The sequence below is a fragment of the Lutra lutra genome, chromosome 11, assembly GCF_902655055.1.
Source record: "Lutra lutra chromosome 11, mLutLut1.2, whole genome shotgun sequence".
Lineage (NCBI taxonomy): Eukaryota > Metazoa > Chordata > Mammalia > Carnivora > Mustelidae > Lutra > Lutra lutra.
In genome coordinates, this window is record NC_062288.1 from 48,062,473 (window position 1) to 48,077,183 (window position 14,711).

Below are 14,711 nucleotides of genomic sequence, written 5' to 3' on the forward strand. Positions count from 1 at the left end.
AACTTGGGCCACGTTCATTATTCGGATTTCCTAGTGAATACTAAGACTGCTGTTACTTTCAAATGGCTTAGTCCCCGTGATAGATACATAATAATACCAGTTAAAGAGACTAGAAAGAAAACCAGATGACATTCCCCTATGTTCCCAATGAGGATTGTTCATCAGAAGTTCTCAAGGACACTAAGCGAATTTATTATCATAAGGAATGATAGAATAAATAATATGAAGTTATAGAAGATGTACTGAGCACTAAAAGTAATGCTTATAAATACAGGTAATATAAAAAACGAATACATGATGAACTTATAAGGGGCTACTTATATCCAGGATGGCATAAAATTTAAAACATACATTCCATCCCAGGTAATTCCTTTGTTCACCATGGTGGAAATATTTCTTGTAGTTGTCTGCCTCCTCTTTCTATGTTCCCCTCCTCTCACTCTCTCTTTGACCCAACCCAAAGGCTTTTTTTTCACCATTAATCCACCAAATCTGCTCTTCTTAAAATCATCAATGACCTTCTCATTGCCACAATCTATGGTCGGCCTTCACTCTTTTCCACTTTTGGCAGCATTTGACAGAATGCCGACTGACCTCTTCCTCCCTCTTGAACACTTGCCTCACTGGGCTTCTGAAAACATCTTTCTCTCACATTTAGCTCTCTTGTTACTTCCCTGCTTTCTGAGAGGCTCTTCCATTTTCTTCCTCCAGATTTATAGTCCCATAACATTTAACCTCTTCCTTGAACATTTCATCTTCACTCCCTACACTCACTCCCCAGGTGGCTTCTTTAAATCCCAAGGCTCGGATTTTCAACTTCAACTTTCAACTTCATGAGGAGGACTTCTAACGCTCTCGTCCCTGTTCAGATTCTCCCTTGAACTTTAACTCATACATACAAATGCTCTATCTTTCCACATTGGTTCTAAAATATCCTTTTTTAAAAAAATTTCCTGCCTACCCTCCTTGAAAACAAATCCCAACCTGGATGATGACTCACCACTTCTATCATTACATACTTTAGGTCTGTTTTCTTCTTTGCCTGGATTATTGTAGCCATCAGCTAATGAGTCAATTGGCTTCCATCTTTGTCTCCCTACAGTAGGTTCTCTACATAACAACCACGCTCATCCTATTCCACTCCACTCCAGCTACCCCCACCTTCTCATTATTCCTTGATCACCAGCATGCTCTTAATTCAGAGTTTTTGCAATCACTCTTCACTCTGCTGGAAAGTTCTTTTCAGTGTATTTGTTGGGCCCACTCCCCACTTCAGATTTCTATTCAAATGTCAGGTACACTTCTCTATTCCCTTTAGTCTCCTTTTATAGAAACATAAAAATATATTTGTATATATAATTGCATATTATATATAAAATATGGATAAAATTTATTACAACCTGAATTTTTAAAATTTAATTAGTTTAATGCTGTTAAATTAAATTAATTAAATTCAATTAGTTTAATTCTTTAAAGAGAAAGAGGGTTTTTTTGCTTCACTGTTGTACATCAGATCCTAAATCAGTGCCTGACAAAAGTCAGGATAAATGAATGGAGAAATAAATGAATCAACATTGAAAAAATTTTAAGTGCCTGAAATACTGCAATGAGAGGAAATCTTGGGTCATGTTTAGGCTTGGTAGGAAAAGCTCTGATCTGGGGTGCCTGGGTGGCTCAGTGGGTTAAGCCTCTGCCTTCGGCTCAGGTCATGATCTCAGGGTCCTGGGATGGAGCCCCGCATCGGGCTCTCTGCTCAGCAGGGAGCCTGCTTCCTCCTCTCTCTCTGCCTACTTGTGATCTCGGTCTGTCAAATAAATAAATAAAAATCTTAAAAAAAGAAAAAAAGCAAAGGGTTTTGTTTTGTTTTGTTTTTTAAGTGGATTCTATGCCTAGTGTGGAGCCCAACACCAGGCCTGAACTCACACCCTGAGATATCAGGCATCAGCCGCTTCGCTAACTGAGCCACTCAGGTGCCCCAAAATAAAGCTCTTTTTAACTATATTAGGATCAGATGGATCAGAAAACTTCTCAGACCAAAACAGATGGTAATCAATATAGTCCATTTACCTTGCAATTTCATGGTGTAAAATCACTGAATATATTTTTGTGTGGCTAAAAATGGATTGTGTAATAGGATTCCTGAAATTCACATTCTTTGGAAAACGATATACTTTCATAGAAGTATAATTTCTGGCAAAAATACTGATTTTTTTAAAGATAGATCATTCTTCCTAAACTTGAAAATTATAATTTTGTGCCTGGAGAGTTAAGAGTATAATGCATAGAAGGAGTGGATTATAGGATGAGGTTTGGAGTCAGAAAGCTTGAGCTGAATCCCACCTCTGCTACTTAAATATTACGTAATGTTAGAGAACGTAACTCTTATTCAAAATGGAGTTAGCAATATGTATTTCTCACAGTTGTGTAAGGTTTAAGAGAAAACACATAAATTCCTAACATTGTTCCTATATTAGAATATGTGCTCAATAAATGAAAGTTACTATGAAGAATAAAGTGTGGCTCTCCCATTAGGGTGCTCATTAGTAGTACAATTATGCAAAGTGTTTATTATATTTCAAGTATATATATGAAAAATTACACTTAGTTACACTTAAGTATATGTTTAAATAAGTAGGGCTCAATGTTTACAACTAAAATCCATGGCTTGTATTAAGAGTTCAAAAACGTAATACTGGGGGAAAGTAAGGGAATAATTTCTTTCTGGATTCTTGCATGCAGGTATATAAGACATGGTAACAATACTCTGTAAAAATCTACAGTGCAGAAGATATACATTATCTTATGTACCTTATAGTTTATCACACCTTATATACCTTGTAGTCTGCCATATAATCCAACAATTGCTATTTCACATTGAATTCCTAAAATGTTTAGTTTGTAAGAATTAACTATAATTTAAGTTGGTTGGTCATACTAGAACTGGGTATTTATGACCAAACTATTTATAGATGTAGTGCTGGAAGTTTAAGACATGTTATGTGTGTGTCTGTAAAAAGAGCTACTAAATCATCTACGAACATGATTTTATTCCTAGCTATGCTCACAGCGAGGGGAATTTCTTTCCCAGTAAGAATCTCCAGCTAGCAGAAAGCAGTTGATTAAGGAGCTTCAGGTCTCTTCAGGGAGTCACCTTTCTGAGTAAATTGGAGTCAATGAAACAAATGCTTTATAAGAAGCTTTATAAAATATAAAAACAAAATTTTAAATCCTAAATTGAATGTTCAACTAAGGTATTATTTAGAAGTCTAAAATTATAAGAAAGAGGTATATAACAAGCTAACAGAAAAATCCTCAGTCTATCCTGAAGTTGTCAAAAAGCTTCACGAAGAGCTTACCGCCTGATTTTGAATCATTATTAGGGATAAAGGTTACCTATAAGGGATAAACTGTTACCAGAGAGCAGTGCTTACCACCTCACCTTCCACTTTTTTTTTTTTTTTAATGTGTTTGGGCTCTAAACCTCAAAATAAATACATGAATTTTATTATATAATTTAGATAATATTAAAATAATAAGTGTTTGTTTAAACACACACACACTCCAAGAAAACCAAGTGGTTTCTTTTGGCGGGGTGGAGGGGGAATGCCTACTGGGTGAAATTTGTAGAATTAATCAAGGCTGAAAATTTTAAACAGGAGAAAATCATAAGCATTTAATTTTTCCCAGAGTTTTGTTTTTATTATACTCATTTGTTTTATTTTTATTTCCAAATTGTATAGAAGTCTCCCTGAGCTATACTTTATTTAAGCAGCAAAAGCTCGCAGTAGGATAGTTGGATATTTTTTCCTATTTCCACTAAGAAAATCTTTACTTCTTTCATATTTTATGTGAGGGACCGGAAGGGGAAAGCAATTGTACCTTTGAAAGATGTGCTGTCCACAAGAATTTCACTAGCCTGTTTTGGGGGTTAATTAACTCTGAATAGCAGAGTTCTATTATGATATTTAAGAGACGTATCCCAGGGTTGAAATTATTGAAAAGTCAGGAAGAGATAACCAACCTGATTATACATTATTATTAAGGATAAAATTGCTCTCTGGGGACGCCTGGGTGGCTCAGTGGGTTAAAGCCTCTGCCTTCGGCTCGGGTTGCGATCTCAGGGTCCTGGGATGGAGCCCTGCATCGGGGCTCTCTGCTCAGCGGGGAGCCTGCTTCCCTTCCTCTCTCTCTGCCTACTTGTGATCTCTGTCAAATAAATAAAATCTTTAAAAAAAAAAATTGCTCTCTGGTAACAGGGGGCAGTGTTTGCCACTTCACTTTCAGCTTTTTTTTTCTTTTTTAAGTTTTTGGGCTCTAAACCACAAAATAAAATTACATTATAATTAAAGCAAATTTTGTTCTGCTAGAAAAAATTGTCCCAGATATAAAAAGAGTTGGAAAATTATTACTTTAATCAATAGAAATTATTCAAACACTGAAAAGACCTACTCTGACCACAAAAAAGAATATAGAAAATATAACTTTGAAATATAAAATATAGTTATTGATATTTCAGCATTTTCAAATATCAAGCATTTGTGTTTGCTATGCAGACATTTTAAATATAGAATTTAATGTTTTGTGATCCTTAGACTCTATAAGTAGCACAACAGATCTTAACTAGAGAACACATTGTAATAGAATTCCAAAAGAATAATCACCATAATTAACAAAGAAGAAAAGCCAAAACGACCATTCATAGAAAACAGGAAGATGAAATAAATGACATAAAAAGACCTCACTTTAAATATGTGCTCTAAAAAAAAAATTTTTTTTAATATCATGCTGATTCTCAGATGTGGAGTATTTGCACATTGCTGAAAACTGCTTTCACAAAAGGGATGTTTACCACAATATTTCAGCCTGCTGTTATCGATCACTCACAAACTACAAGCAGCAAGTGATGATTACCTCAAACACAGGGTTTTCTTCTTTTTGTCCAATCTCAGCATGAGAGACAGGCAGCAGCCAAGCACCTTGATTGGTACAAAGTCACAAAAGCATGCGGAGGAGGGAGCTCTCCTGCCACCACATCCTTCCCATGAGGCCTGGAACTCGCTTTACTGCTACAGCCCCACATGCTTGAACGGAGACTTAGCCCTTTCTGCCACTAGAGCGAGGCCGCAAGAATATCCCAAAAACTCTAGAATCTGAACCCAAGGTAACACTTGGGTATTCTCAATATAAAATCCCTCACCAAAGTGTAAGTGTCACCAAATTCATTGGTGCTTAACAAGGGTTACAGGCTCTAAGAAAGCAAGGCGCACGGCTGCAAAGCTGTCCTTTTAATTATTGTGACCTTATTGTGAAATTGGAGTAGTTTTCTGCCAAGAGAAACTAATTCCTTTGGAAAAAATAGCAAAGACTCTAAGTCTATAGGAATCCTTGGAAGTTGTAGCAAAATTTATTATTGCTATGTAGCAAAGTAGTCTTTGCTCCCTGATTTAAAAAATTAGTAATTCATAGTTTTAAACATAAATATAATAATTGATATAAAGATTTTTCACTTCTTTTTTAATTTAGTTAACTAAGTGCTTACTAAAAACAAAAACTACTTTGGACAAAGTCTTAAGTATGGGCTTGGGACTCCAAATCCTAACTTTGTCTCTTACTTGCTGTGCAAACTTGAGCAAATTATTTACTATCTTTAAGCCGTCACTTAATTCATCTATAACATGAGGAGATTTGTGTGATGATGAATAGAGAAAATGCAGATAAAGGTATTGGCATAAAATAGGCACTCATTAAATTGTAGTGATTTTTAAAATATAAAAAAGGTATATTGTTAGATGTTATCATTAAGTTATCTCGTATATGCTGCTTAAGACCACAGGAGTTAAGAGGGTGTTTGAAAAAAGTTCATTTACTTTGTAGCACTTTATGTGCCCACTGGATCACCATAACTGGGGATAAGTGGTGTAATGATCCAGGTGGGGAATTGTGGGGCCGATGGGAGGCAAAAAATTAGACAGAATGACAGCTAGTCTCAAGTACCCAGAAGTACTACTCACCAACTACACCTGGAGATACAATTTGCAACTTGATCCCCAAGTCCTGGTTTTCACACATCACACATGTTGTGAATATTTTCTCTTGGGGTAATTTCAGACCCGGTATAAACCACTTACAAGAGTTCTGTTCTAGAAATCTTGATTGGAAGAATTGAAACTTAGGAATGAGAAGGCCCTTGTCAAAAATCTTTTACTGTGGGCTACTTACCAGTGCTATGGTAGTGACTTTATAAATATGTGTGTTTATACATACCTCAGAGGATGGTGAAAAGTCTAAGTTAATATAAATCAATATATCTTGCCAGAAAAAAAAATCAGTGTAGGAAGACTTCTAATTACTTTGCAGAAGAAATATTTTTTTAAACAAATGAGAAAAGCGTATTATGAAAACTGTATTTTTGGTTTATTTATTCTACCTATATGATATAGATTATACAGCTAAATATGGGAGACCTACGGAGATTAACAAGTCTAAAAAGAAAACTTCAAATCCCAAATACAGTGCCTATATTCACTTGATGGGCTATGATTGGGGCAAAAATAAACTCAAACCCCTGAATATACAAAGTTTATTATCTTACACTTAAATAATTAAACTAAGTGATACACTTTCCAAGTACCTTTGTTGCTTAAGTCTGCAATTCAACATTTTTATTTTTATAATGACTATGATAATAGTGGTATCAATGGACTTAAAGCATACAAAATAGTTTTAATATTTCTCTTAGATTAGCAGCATTATTTTTCAAGCATATCTCCAGTATATTTTTAAGTATATCTCTAATTACAAATGAAGTTTTAAAAAAGTTTTATGAGGCAGTCTACACTGATTCAAAAACTTTTTAGGGGGCAGGGGAGAGAGGCTAATACATTTTTTTGCAATTATATGTTTTCCTCTAAATAAATTCATAGTCTTATATAGTATTCATATATTATAAATAATACTTTTCCTAAGCAAGTGAATTCAAATATTAATCTTAAATTACTTAAATTTAAATTATTTAAATTTAATTTAAATAAAGATTAAATTATTAATCTTAAATTCAATTTTTAAGAGAAATAATACCATTTGAACATATCCTTTAAAGATAAAAACAATCGAATAGGACAGGGTCACTGGAAAATGTGGAGGCTTCACTTTGTTAATGCAAAGGTAAAGCTAACACATTACTGAAAATAAATGGTGTGGCAATGCCCACATTTATTTTCAAAATAAAAAAGTCATTTATTCTGTCACTATATTTTCTTCCAATGACTTTCCATATAATGTCATATGCTAAGTGATAAATGCAGACGTACTCTTTTTAAAGTGACAGATGTTTCAAAGTGAACAAGAGTTTCTCAACCTACTATCACTGAAAACTGTATTTTAATGGTATAGAGGACTGAACTGTTTGGGTTTTCTGTAAGGTATTTACATTTTAACTTGATAAATAGGAATGATGTTATCCTTATATGCAGGGCAAAACTCTTTGCAAAGTAACTTTCATTTTTCTCTGTACACTGTTTTACATAACTTTTGCTTTCCTAATGTTTGTCACATAAGTAGACTGGAACAGTTTCAAGTCTATCCCATCACGAAAATATCAAGGTCCCCAATTCCAAATACCATAATATGAGGCAAAATAAGCTATACAAACAGATATTAGTATATCACTGATATAGCCACAAATGTTCTTTCTAACATGAGATGTATAATAACCTACAATTCCAAGTGTGAAATATTTTTTGCTTTTTTTTTTTTTTTTTTTTTTTGCTTACGCACCTCAGGGACTGAAACTCCTGAAGTGGGCAGATTCTGTTGAGAAAGAGAAGTTCATATTAAAGATGAAAAAACAAAAGTCAAACTGAAAACAAAGGCCAATGAAGGTTCTTATATCACTATTCTCCTGTGAAATAAGTGGATAAATATAAAACGCATTTCCTTGTCATGTTTATTCTGCTTAATTACATTAAATACATGAAGAAATATCTTTTCACAAAGTAAGGAATGTTCCAAAACAGAGTGGGTTAGATTGTGAATTACTTATCCAAAATGCAATTTCATCACCCAAAGCAGACTGATCAACATCCTTAGCCAACTTCACAGACCTCTCTGAAACAACATGGTGGTATTACATTTATATTTTGCAATAAGATCTCATCTCCAAGTTCCATTATCCTTCATAAACCATTCCTACTAATTTGTTAAGTTGCCCAATTACCCGTCCCACTTTTCCATTTTCCAGTCCAACTCTCATTCCTTCCTAAAAATATTCAGTGTCTTTTTGATGGAGACATAGCTTATGGTGTTGGTTTTATTTTGTGATTTTTCTGGAAATAAGAAAAAAAATTCCATTAGTATCAGTAAAAGTAAAAATACTATTAAATATGTAGAAAAGTTTTACTTGAGAATAATTAGAAAAAAAACAAAAGAGATGAGGTTAAATACACTGAAGCTGGTCTTTGTGAGAGTGCATCTTCAATTATCCACCACCCCTCCTTTTCTGAGTCACAGTGGGAAGCTTTTTTTCTGGCAAGAAACAGAAAAAAAGGTTACCAAATTCCAAAAGTCTATGGGACTCAGAACAAATCTGGAAAATTGTTGACAAATCACACACATAGTACTAGCCAAAGTTTTCCTATGGTGGGTTGTGTGTGGTGAGGAGAAGTATGAAACCTGAATGTGAAGCTGGGAGTACTTAGACACTTAATGTGTCTCTGAAAAGGAGGGAGTGGTCAGCATTTTCATTTCCTCCCTAGAACTGAGCTATGTGAAGGCGAATCTGAATGGAAGTCCAAGATGGGTCTGAACAATCGGAGAACACAGTTATCTGTGGACTTCCTTATGCCATATACTGAGATTGATGAATAAGCAGGCAACTTCGCAGCAACTCAGCATAGAAATGGACCAGAAAGATCAAATGCACCCAAAAGTGGATCAGAAAAAGAAGTCTAGGGCAGCCCTAGAGAAAATTAAAGGGTCCAGGAATGCAGCTCGATTTTGAAGATATTTTTGTAATATAAGTTTAAAAAATGTGCAGCTGCACATTTTTCATCAAAGGAAGTCATCAAGTCTGGGAGGATGAACTCGGGTTTACTATCCTATGAACAGGAGAACCTTATGGAAATAATTGCTATTTCTCAGATGGATTGAAAACAGACTTAATGGAACTTTTCTTGAAAGCTTTCTGATTTCAGTAATGCTCTGGACTTCTGAGTCCAAGTCAATCTACATAGCATGTGGGGTAATGGGTGGTGGGAAGAATGTGCTAGCTTCAATCTAGGTCACCTCAAATTTTTTGTCAGCTTTCCTATTTTTCTTTCTCAGCTCTAAGTTCAAACTTAGATCTGAATAAACATTTTAAGACATGAATATTGTTCTTCCAACCTCATTATAATATACAAATGTTTCTTCTCCCTCCAATTCAGTTTAAGCATCTTATTCTATGATGCCTTCTCCTGTCCTACTCCATGAGTCCAGGAAAGTCCAGAGAATCTCAAGCAACCCAACTAGGATGTTCATCAAACTGTCTCCATGGCATGAGTCACAGATGCCTTTGACTTTGGGAAGAATGAATGCTCACCGTATATACGTCCGTACAGAGCAGTGCAATGGAAAGCCAAGTGATGATTATAGTTGGGAAATGGTTCAGAAAAATAACCAAGCATGATGCAAAAATCTCAAATAGATACTGTCCACCTCACCTCAACCACCAAAAAAATCTATAAAAGACATTTTTGACATATTTTTAAGCATTTGAATAAAGACAGGTAATGACTGATACTATGGAATTATTGTTAATATTCCTAGGTATGATAATAGTATGGTAATTGTATAGAAAACTGTCTTTAATCTTGGAAAATGCCTGCTGACCTATTTAGAGATGTAGTGTCATATCTGCAATCTATCTGCAGAAGGTTGAACATAATAAAATATATATTTCTGCATGTATGATGGCAAAATAATCATATAGGCTGGGGATATATTGGATTCATGTGTCCTCATGTCACAAAAAGCAAAAACCATGCCAACTCAGATAATAAAAATCCCTTTTAAGGCATTCTCCCTCCAAAAGAGACTATAGGATGAAATTAAAGCCTGGCTGGCACTTTGCTACCACCTGTTTGGAGAACTAGTACCATACGGATACTGTTGTCTGCGGGCTTCTTCCTGCTTAAAGTAGTAGGGATACTGGTCATCTACTGAGAATGAATGATTTTGGCAGAGAGATAGAGATATAAGAAAGCAAGGAAATAGTAGAGAGTTTGCCACTACCTCTCTGAGGATGGGAAAGTAGCTGACAAAGAATGAGTAACAGAATCAAGCAAAATTCAGAGCAAGTGGGGCTAGAAGTCATAAATATGTAAGAAAGCCACCAGCTCAGAAAATTTTCTCCAGCAACACTTTGACGTCTGAGAGCAACACTAAAATTCATTCCAAGAATAGAAGTGATGAAACAATGTATATACAAGCTCACTTACAAACAAGATGTGTAGGCAAAGAGTGTATATTAAATGAACATGCCCATCAGTGGCTTACCCTCAAGTTACTATAAGAAAACTATGGTATCTAGGTAAAAGATAAACAAGCAACTTATTAGAGAACAAATTCAGATATTATGTTACTTCAACTATACCTTCTGTATAATGATTTTCAAATATCAAGGATGAACAGAGTAAATGTTTTAGTTTTTTGAAAATTATCATGAGTGTGTAATTCTAAATGTAATATATTTTTAATCAGAATTAATACAGGAACTGTATATTTGTATTTAATCAAATGTGAGGTGTGATTACAGAGGAATGTGATTGATTTTATTTAATCAGTATCACTTTAATATTAAACAGAATACACAGTACAGATAATTAGTTTAAAAGATGCATTTGTCTTCAGGGCACTTATTAAGTTCAACCTAATACCAAAGAATTTTTAAAAATCCTATTACTCTAAAGTATTGAGATCTCTCTTGTCCTCATAGTTTCTAACATGTAATCATTTTAAATTGACAATTTAATCCAAATTGTCATAGAACAAAGAAAAATCTTTGGTGAAGAGATTGTTGGGAGGTTTGAGTTAAAAATACAGAAAGAGCATAATATTCACATTAAAAGGGTCATTAGTTATTTCAAGACTGAAGTAAATTAACAGAATTATATGCTATACCTATATAGGAATTTTTTTTTGAAAAAATTGCTTTTATGTTTATCATCTCATTTAATCCTCCTCTAAGCCAAGATATTCCACTTCTCAGACGGAGAAACTGAAAATCAGAAAGATCAGATAACCAGCCCAAGAAAATAAAGGTAATGACAGAATCCAAATACAGTACTTCCCTTTTCCAAGCTCCATTTATTCAAACAACCAGTTCAATAAGAATTTTTTTCTAACTTTTCTATCCATGTCTCTATTTTTTTAAGTGATTTGATAGTATTGCATGGAGCACTGGGTGTGGTACATAAACAATGAATTTTAGAACACTGAAAAAATAAAAATAATCAAATTATCTTAAGACAGTGAACACGGGAAGGATTTAGAGACTACAATATACATCTGTTCTGCCTGAAAAAGGGGCTTGAATGTCAATATGGAGTAATTTAACATAATAACTTCTAGTACAGTGGTAACCTGAAGTGGTCAAATAAAGCTATTCTACATAGCTCTTTCCTTATATGCAATTGGATATCCCTGCCATCAGAAAACAAGGGATGGAAAGTAAAGCTAGTTTGGAAAAAGATCGATTGTCTTCCTATTATGGTACCTGTCAGTCTGAAGGAGAGAAGCTGTTCTCTCACACTTGATGATAAAATGTATCAAGGGCATCCCTACCATCTTTCCCATAGTGAATAAACACATTTGATTTTGGTGAATTTTACTGTCCCATTCCAGATTCATAATTTGTTTAACCTTTTATGATTTTTCAGGTCCTTAAGTGTGTATACCACACATTTGAACACAATATAAATTTTATTTTATTTTTTTAAAGGTTTTTTTTTAATTCATTTGAGAGAGAGACAGAAAGAGCACAAGCAGGTGAGGCAGAGGGAGAGTAGACTCCCTGCTGAGCTGGGAGCCTGACATGGGGCTTAATCCTAGGACCTGGATAGCATGACCTGAGGCAAAGGCAGACACTTAACCATCTGAACCACCCAGATGCCCCACAAAACAAATTTTAAAAAGGAAGTGAGACTGAAATAATTTTTATGCTCCTAGTAATTTTTATTTTTTTAAAATATTTTATTTATTTATTCGACAGATCACAAGTAGGCAGAGAGGCAGGCAGGGATGGGGGGAGGGGAGCAGGCTCCCCACTGAGCAGAGAGCCGATGCAGGGGCTCGATTCAGGACCCTGAGATCATGACCTAAGCTGAAGGCAGAGGATTAACCCACTGAGCCACCCAGGCACCCCAGCTACAAATAATTTTTATAACCAATGATTATTTCAGTGTATGGCAAGTCTTTCAATTAGAAGGATCATTAATTTTTTTTTCAGCAGCACTTTGACATACTTAATTAAAATGTAACTACCAAAAATAAAATATTTTAGAAGAACACATATAGGACACCTGGGTGGCTCAGTCTGTTAAGCATCTGCCTTTGGCTCAGGTCCCAGAGTCCTGGAATCGAGTACTCTTCTACTGCATCGGGCTCCTTGCTCAGCGGCGAGCCTGCTTCTCCCTCTGTCTGCCGCTCCCCCTGTTTGTGCCCACTCGCGCATACTCTCTCTCTCTCTCTGACAAATAAAGAAAATCTTTAGATGAAGGAAGATACACATAATCTTAATTCAGTGTCCCTTGACGAACCACTTCTCACTTGAGCCAAATTTTTAAGCTTGCACCAAGATAAATTTAATGGTAAGAATATTTTTAATTGAGATAATTTCATTACCCTTATAATTTTAATTGTTCACAAGAATGTCTGATCTTATTCTTGTAAATGTGATTGTTTACACATATTTGCAGAATTTAGTTCAGAAGATTTTGCACAGAAGGGATTGTGAGGCTCCCTCCTTAATGGCTCCCCCAGTATACATGCATGTTTGTGTCTAGAAAGGAAAGACCCTGAGCCTTCAGGGAAAGTACACCTAGTGTAATGGATATTTGGAAATCAAGGGGCACCAAATGGTAAATGTATCTTTATGAAGATATCCAAGTTTCAAAGATAGATTTCTACATGTAAAAGCAATCAGCAACAACTAAACCTTTCTAATGTTGTTTTTATTGTTATTGTCTTATGTACTTGACTAGCTAGTGAAATAAAACTATTAGAAATGTTATCCTACTTGGTTAGGACTCATAAAATCATCAGAAGCCCATATGGTTAGTTCTTTAATTTCTTTTTAGCTCTGAACCATAGTAAGAATATGTGCATACATACTGGTAAAATAATTTTACAAAGACCACCTACCTTGTATACCCCATTCTCTGATATATTCTATTCTTTTCTCTCTTCACTTCTATTTCTCCTCTAATGGCTATTTTTTTCCCCATTCCTTCTTGAAATGCTGATCTAGATCCCCTAACTGAATTCATGGTTCACCAATTATTGGGGAATGCAGCATGAACACCAAAAGTGAGTTTAGAACATGGAATTGGGGTAGGGTGTGTATTGCTTGTGCCACCTGCATGTTGTGTGACTTTAGGTAAATTTCTTCAGTATCTTTCTGCTTCACTTTCCTCACATGTCCAGTGAGCATGATAACAATAGCTACGTTTAGGATTAAAAGGGTATCTAACAAATTTAAGTTTCCAATAAATAGGAACTATTTTATTAACTTTAAAACCTCAAAGATTCCCTTAGCTTTTTCTGCCTGCCTAGAGCTCAGTGGAAAAGGACTAATCACCCTTTCTTCATCTGATACTATGTTTGTTGCATATAAGCAGATGGAACCAATGGAACCAGCAGATTGATTTGTTTGTTTATTTATTTATTTTTAATGAAACATATATGTTAGGACTGCTACAGGAGAGAGAAAGAAGGAAAGATGCGGGAGGGGTGAAAAGAGATCTAAGAGCGAAAATAACACAGGAAAAGGAGAGGGGGGACCCGAAGAGGCTAAAAAAAAAAAAAAAAAGAAAAGAAGAATGAAGTCTTCCTTCTTTGCTATACTCCTCAATCCTCAAATGGACCATGGGCATCAAATGACGTCTACCATTTTGAAGATGAATGTCCTTTCATTCAAATAAAACAATGACACTGAGTAAAGGAAAAATGGAAGCTGATATTTAGAGCATGGCTTTAATGTTTATTTGTTTAAGATTTATTTTTTTATTTGAGAGAGAGCGAGTGTGCAGCACTCTCCTGTGAGTGGGGAGAGGGGCAGAGAGAGAGGGAAAGAATCCTCAAGCAGACTTCCTGCTGAGTGCAAAGCCTGACCCAGGACTTGATCATGACCTGAGCTGAAATCAAGATTTGGCCACTTAACTGACTGAGTTCCCAGGCACCCCATGGCTTGGCATTTGTTTGAAGTTTTGCAAAACCCTTAAACATCAGATTCAACCACCTTCAAAATACATTTCAGGATGAAAGCACATGTCTTACTGACTTAATTTGTGTCAGATAATTCTTTAGAACTCTTACTCTACATAATGGTAATTAATACATACCTATGTAAGTACATATGTGTACACATGATTCTGTTTGTGATGTTTGGGACAGGGATCTCAGTGCAGTTGGTGGTTTTAAATAAAAACAGACTCTTAAAAAAAAAAACACACACC

The 14,711-nt window shown here is 35.1% G+C and overlaps 1 protein-coding gene across 1 annotated transcript in view; it reads right to left on the reverse strand.

Annotated features, from left to right (window-relative positions):
- The window catches only part of DGKB (diacylglycerol kinase beta), a 723,782-nt gene that overhangs the window by 458,760 nt on the left and 250,311 nt on the right, over nucleotides 1–14,711 (reverse strand). The window contains 1 exon segment of the mRNA XM_047695654.1: nucleotides 7,775–7,809. Within this exon segment, the coding sequence (XP_047551610.1) occupies nucleotides 7,775–7,809 (35 nt within the window).